General features: G+C 46.5%; 1 protein-coding gene across 1 annotated transcript in view; it reads left to right on the top strand.

The window, feature by feature from the left end:
* Positions 1 to 237: 237 nt before the first annotated feature.
* Positions 238 to 6,000, top strand: part of LAMC3 (laminin subunit gamma 3) — a 55,388-nt gene continuing 49,625 nt past the window's right edge. The window contains exon 1 of the mRNA XM_025177396.2: positions 238 to 626. Coding sequence (XP_025033164.1) covers positions 257 to 626 — 370 coding nt within the window. The 5' untranslated portion in view covers positions 238 to 256. The remainder of the gene's footprint in view (positions 627 to 6,000) is intronic.

The raw sequence follows: 6,000 nt of genomic DNA, 5'->3' as shown, positions 1-6,000 counted from the left end.
GGTCTCGCTTCTTTCCCACCAGCCAGGCTCCTTTCCGAAGCCCCTCCGGAGGAGCTGTTGTTCAAAAGCGAGAGTTTCTGATCAAACACCGCCATTCCTGATTCCGTCCACAAGATGGGAGCGGGAGAGAGAAATCCTGCAGCTGGGAAATTGTTTGCTCCATCCCCTGTGGAGGAGGAGGAGGAGGAGGAGGGGTCCAGCTCTTCAGAGGCCGGGACTGGGCGAAGACATCGCAAAGATCCTTCCGAGACTGGTCATGGCCTGGCTGCTCCAATGTGCCCTGGCTTTCGTCTTCCTTCGCCCAGCGACGGGGGCCATGGATGCCTGCTACGACTCCCACGGCCGTGCCCAGCGCTGCATGCCCCCCTTTGAGAACGCAGCCTTCGGCCGGCAGGTTCAGGCGTCGAACACGTGTGGCTCGCCCCCAGAAACCTACTGCTTGCAGTTGGGCACGCGGGATTCCAGCACTCCGTGCCACCGCTGCAATGCGGCCGACCCTTTGCTGCACCACGACGCCTCCTACCTGACCGACTTCCACAGCCAGGAGGAGCCGACCTGGTGGCAGAGTCAGTCTATGGCTTTCGGGGTGCAGTATCCCACCTCTGTCAACATTACTCTGCACTTGGGTGAGTAGGGTGGGGGGGGAGAAGGGTCATCGCAAACCGCTCTTGCCAATTGGGGGGGGGTGTTTGTTTTCATCAGTTGCCCAGCTGGCTTTCTTTGCAGGGAAGATCGGGAGGGATTGGAAAGTGCTTTTTAGATGGACCCGCTTTATTAAAAAGCAGCGGTTTTTGCGAGCCACAGCTGGCTTCTTCAGAGGTCCTCGGATGAAGGAAGCTGTAACTGGCAAATAAAATGTGTTAGTCTGAAAAGGTTTTTCAAGGCTCCTCCTGATTTGTGGCTATTCTAGATCAGTGTTTTTCAACAGTGTTGGCAACTTGAAGATGGGTGGACTTCAACTCCCAGAATTCCCTGGCCAGCATGCATGGACTTCAACTCCCAGAATTCCCTGGCCAGCATGCATGGACTTTAACTCCCAGAATTCCCCGGCCACGCATCTTAAAGTTGCCAAGTTTGAAAAACACTGCCCTAAACTATCATAGCTCTCCTTTTTCTGCTTTTGTAGCAAACGGGTTCAAAGATGATCCTGCAACACGGTTTGTTTCGCAAGCCACCATTGACTGCATTCACACAACATGCAACTTTTTCTGGGCCAAAGGCTACATTTGCTCTTTACATGGGGATAGCAAGGTTTGCAGTTAGAAAGAGGTGAGCCAAACCAGCTTTGTGGCTCAGTTGCCTTTATAATTAAACTGGATTCAAAGGAATTGAAGTTATAAGATGGTGTCCTATTCATGCGTTAAACCATGATCTTGGGTTGTGTGTGGATGTCCTAAACCCAAACCAAGTAAGACACACTATGGTTCAGTGTGATTTTGCATCTCAGTATGTACCTAGAAGTATAGACCAAGATGATAGGAAGCAAGTGGGCATCTTCCGTGGATAGAAGATGTTGGACAAAGTTATCTACTCAACGTTCTGCAAATTTTCCATTTAGACCTTCAGTGTAGAGGTCTAACTGAAACCTAATCTGATGGAATCTCCCAATCAATCAGACTGTGGAATCAAAACGCCTATTCTGTCTGAATCCTTGATTCACACCACCCAAATGGATGCGATTCAAATTCGGATCCCTTTTACATCTGAATGCATTTCACATCTGAGCCGAATCAGATGGAGTTGGCTTCATTCTGACAATCTGTATCTGTTGGGATGCTCAGCTCGAAACCGATGCGTTTTCCAACCCCGTCCCAATTCACCCAGGCCTACGCTCTTCCCTTCTGACTGTTTTGAAGGGCTGTCAGTTGGGGCTTCCCGTTTGGAAGCTAGTTAGAACATGGTTGTGCAATGGCTTGATTTCAGCAATAACAACCATTCGTTCCAACACTTTTGCGTGAGCGTCACTCATGCTTGATTTATGTCTTTCAGGGCAGGGCCTCAACATTGACCAATAACATTTGGATTTTTGATTCCTCTGTGTTAGATATGACTGCATTTGAAGGTTTATATGTGATGGGTTGAGGCCATCCCTGGGACATCAGCTTGAGGTTCTCTGTAGAAATGTAATAAACGCAAAGAAATACACGAGGAAGGTCTTTCAGAAGCTTCAGGAGACCTACCAAGTCCTACAGAAAATGCCTTCAAAACCAGAAAAGAAACAAGAAAGACAAGAGCTAAAATGCAGCCTTTGTGGTTTTTCCTCTTGTTTCCTTGCTGGTCTTTAACAATTATTTGTGGAGTCCTTGGTGTTCCCTGAGATTAGTTGTTTGCTTACAGCACTGACGATGTTATCTAGTCAGGTCATGAAACATCTGTAGGAGAACAACTCAGCTCAGAAAGCACCAAGGACTCCACAGTTCAACCCTCAGCTACAGATCTTCTCTTCTGTTGGAACAATTATTTGTTTCAGACCGCACACGAAGAAATGAGAAATTGGATTTCTTGGGAACCCTGCAGGGTGAGAAAAAAGTGATAAGCAATTGCCGTCCATTTAGGTGATCAAAGAAAAGAGCTGTATTGGGAGAAGTTGAGCGGTGTTTGCATCTCTGTTGGCGATACGCATCGCAGGCAAGCTGGTGTAAGACTTGGGAATTAGGTCCTGGTTGTGGGAAGATGTGAACCCTTGGAATTCCTGTTTCTAGCTCTTTTCTTTCATCCTTCTGGGATCCTAGTTCTCATCCCCTTGCAAATCTCCTCCTTTAAGAGTCCTCCCAAGTCTTCCCTTCTTCATCTTTTTCATGCCTTCCAAATCAAAGAATCAACGCCACAGCTCAAAACATGCTGAGGCTTTTTCTCACCGCCTCCCTGAGTTGGGCGTTCTGGAACTTGGAGCCCACCAGGGAATGCGGTGGACCCACCAAAGGGCGAGGAGCATTAAGAGGCAGTGGCTGTGTTCAGATGACACGTCAGGATAAAATGCGGTTGGGGAGTTGGGGGGGCATTTTCTGCTAGGAGCCAGCTGTTGTCAGAACATGTTGTATCAATCAGATTTCCTTCCTTCCTTCCTTCTGGCTCAGCACGTTATGGGAACAAATCCTGTCTTTCCTTCTCCTGTTCTCCTCTTTCTCCTTCTCTCCCTCCCTCCCTCCTTTCTCTGTCCTTGTTCTTCCTTCCTTTGCACAACATATTGGAATTCTTCCTTTCTTTTCCTTCCTTCCTTCCTATAGCATATTATCTGAATTTTTTCTTTCTTTCTCTTTCTCTTTCTTTTCCTTCCTTCCTTCCTTCCCATAGCATAATATCAGAATCCTTCCTTCCTTCCTTCCTTCCTTCCTTCCTTCCTTCCTTCCTTCCTTCCTTCAATCCTTCCTTCCTTCCTTCCCTTCCCTTCCCTTCCCTTCCCTTCCCTTCCCTTCCCTTCCCTTCCCTTCCCTTCCTTGGCACAGCATATTATCTGAGCACTTCCTTTCTTCCCTAGTCTCCATCTTCCTTGGCAGCGCATATGAGGTGGATCCTGTGGTTGTGTTTTGTTGACCTACTCTTAGATTTTACCACATTGTGGTGCACCCACCTAATTAATGATGTCAAAGAGTTGGGCATGAATTGTTTTATTGAATGGGTAAGACAAACTCAAGACTGATATAACTGGCAGCAAATATTAGCCATTATAACTCTGTGAAACCTCCAGATTTAGGACAAGTTTACCTTAAATATCATCGTTGAGATTGAACAGATGGAATCTGTAGAAAGTGGAGGTTGGACTAGACCAGTTGCTTCAACTTAGTGCCCTCTGCGTATGTTCAACTACAAATCCCATAATAGCACAGCCAGCATAGTTGCTGAAGCCCAAGGCACCTGAAAGACTTCATCCAGTGCTTTCAAGATCCGCCTAGAATTATTTAGTAAAGAGAGCTCTTGTGTCATGAAACATCCAACCTTTGAGATAAAGCATTCCATATATGAAATGTAAGTTAGATTTAAAAATATATGTATAATTAAAAATGCCCACTTTAAATTCCAGTGTCTTGTTTAAGTAGAGTTTTGCAGGGCTAAAACACAGGTGAAAAACGTTGTCCTAATGCTAACCCCTTCCGTTCCTTTTTTCAAAAATGTCATTTTGCTTGCAGAAACCTGTCCGTTGCCTTCGTTTCTCCTGCTTTCCAAAACACCCAGGCGTTCAGCCGTCCCTGAAAAAAATGTCATTGATCCAGTGCCTCTTCCCCACCCTACCCCCCGAGTCTTATTTTCAAATCATCTCCAAAAAGTGCAAAAAAAAAAAAAATCATCCAAGTGGGTTCATGGTTGGATCTCCAAGATGGACTTCATGGTCTGTCTAAATCTGCACAGGTGACAGGTTTGGGTTAGGCTAGTCCTCCTTGAGGGATCCCTTTGGCCAAGGATGGTGAGATGTTCAAAGGAGGGCCGTCTGTTCCAAAGGGAACATGGACTTTTTGGATTCAGGAAGCATTGATGGAGTCTCTCTCAAAGAGAGGCTGTTGTTTTCTCAGCCTCCTGTGATTACGCCAACATCTGTTCCAAATTGAGGGAACTTCCTGCTTAGGATGAAAGACCAGACGGAGGTTGCTGAGACTTTGGGTCCAGACTCTTACACTTCAACTCCCTTGGCCTTGTCTTGGACCTCCTGGGAGGGAAGCTGCCTCTCTTCGCTGTGACCTGGTGGGACCTTGAAGATTTTCTGGAACGCCAGAAATGAAAACCGTCAGGCTGAAGCAAAGCGGGGGTGGCAAATGCTGCTTGTTCTCTGGCTGTTTGATCAAGGCTGAGATGCTGCAGGCTTCCCACAAGCTGAACCAAGGTGCAAACGAGTCTTTAAAAGCTTCTTAACATGGTTGACTAGCCCATATTGCTGGATCCATCTCTGAGCCCCTTCCTGAAGGGGAACTAACTTTTAGGAAAGTTGTCTTCTACAATTCTCTGGTTCATTAAGGGGTAGAGTAGCTCAAGGTTCCTCAGGTCCTCATTGCAAAAGCTCGCTGCAGAAGATCAGGTTTTTTTTGGGGGGGGGGGTCAGATAAGACCCAACTACCCACTTCTGCAACCCACTGCTCAGGTCTGTGCCAGAAAAGGTGGGTGTAGGTATGAAAGAGAGAAAAAAAGGGTGTCAGGGGATGAATGCAACCCCCAGCTACTTTTTTCACAGGATTTGAACTTCCAACCTTCTGTCTGCAAGTGATCACCCCCAAGGGAAGGAGAGACACAGAGTTAACTGTCATCTGCATGGTGGGGTCTGCTTCTGCTCAATACAAGGTAGTTGAGGTAGTCGCTGCTTTGATTTCCCTGGAGTAGTGTCACTCTAGGCATTCTGGGAAATAAAACCAGAAGGGTCTACAACCAAGTGCTGACTTGAATTTAATCATCTATCATCTATCTGTCTGTCTATCATCCATCCCCCTCTTCTATCTATCTGCTGTCTATCTGTCAATCATCCATCCATGTCTTCTATCCATCCATCCATCCATCCATCCATCCATCCATCTGTGTCTTCCATCTCTCTCTGTCTCCCCCTCCCTCTATTGAAACTCAGAGCCAAAGAAAAGGTTCAGTGATGGAAAATCTCCTTTATCTCCAGAAAGATGTGAGTTTGATCCCTGGAATCAAGAAAATCACCTTTGAAATGAAGCTCCTGGTTCTTTCTCAGAAGGCTTTGGGGCAATTTATGAACTTAAAATATTTGTCCTTTGGATTACATTGGCTGGGAAGTTACTAAAGTTTGATGTTTGGCAGAAGTTTATTATTTCTCCCTCTTCTCTGTTGCAAAAACATTTGCAAGTCGCTGTCTTTTCCCTTCATGCGCTCCTGCATCCCATAATAATGGCTGAAAAATCACAGTTGGGTGTCTGCTTGGTGGAAAAAAGAAACATCTCCTTTTTTCCCTTACCCTGATCCATGGCAGATGTTGACATTTCCCCTTGCAGTAGCTGTTGGGTAACTCCACGCTCTTCACCCGGCAGTCCGTTTGCGTCAACCCAGCCCCTCCTC

The sequence above is a fragment of the Python bivittatus genome, unplaced genomic scaffold (assembly GCF_059951505.1).
Source record: "Python bivittatus isolate LINGU-HERP-01145 unplaced genomic scaffold, Pbiv_v1 ctg000160_np1212, whole genome shotgun sequence".
NCBI classification, from domain to species: Eukaryota; Metazoa; Chordata; class Lepidosauria; order Squamata; family Pythonidae; genus Python; species Python bivittatus.
Note: the sequence above shows the minus strand (reverse complement) of the source record. Positions and strands in the feature narration are given on the sequence as shown.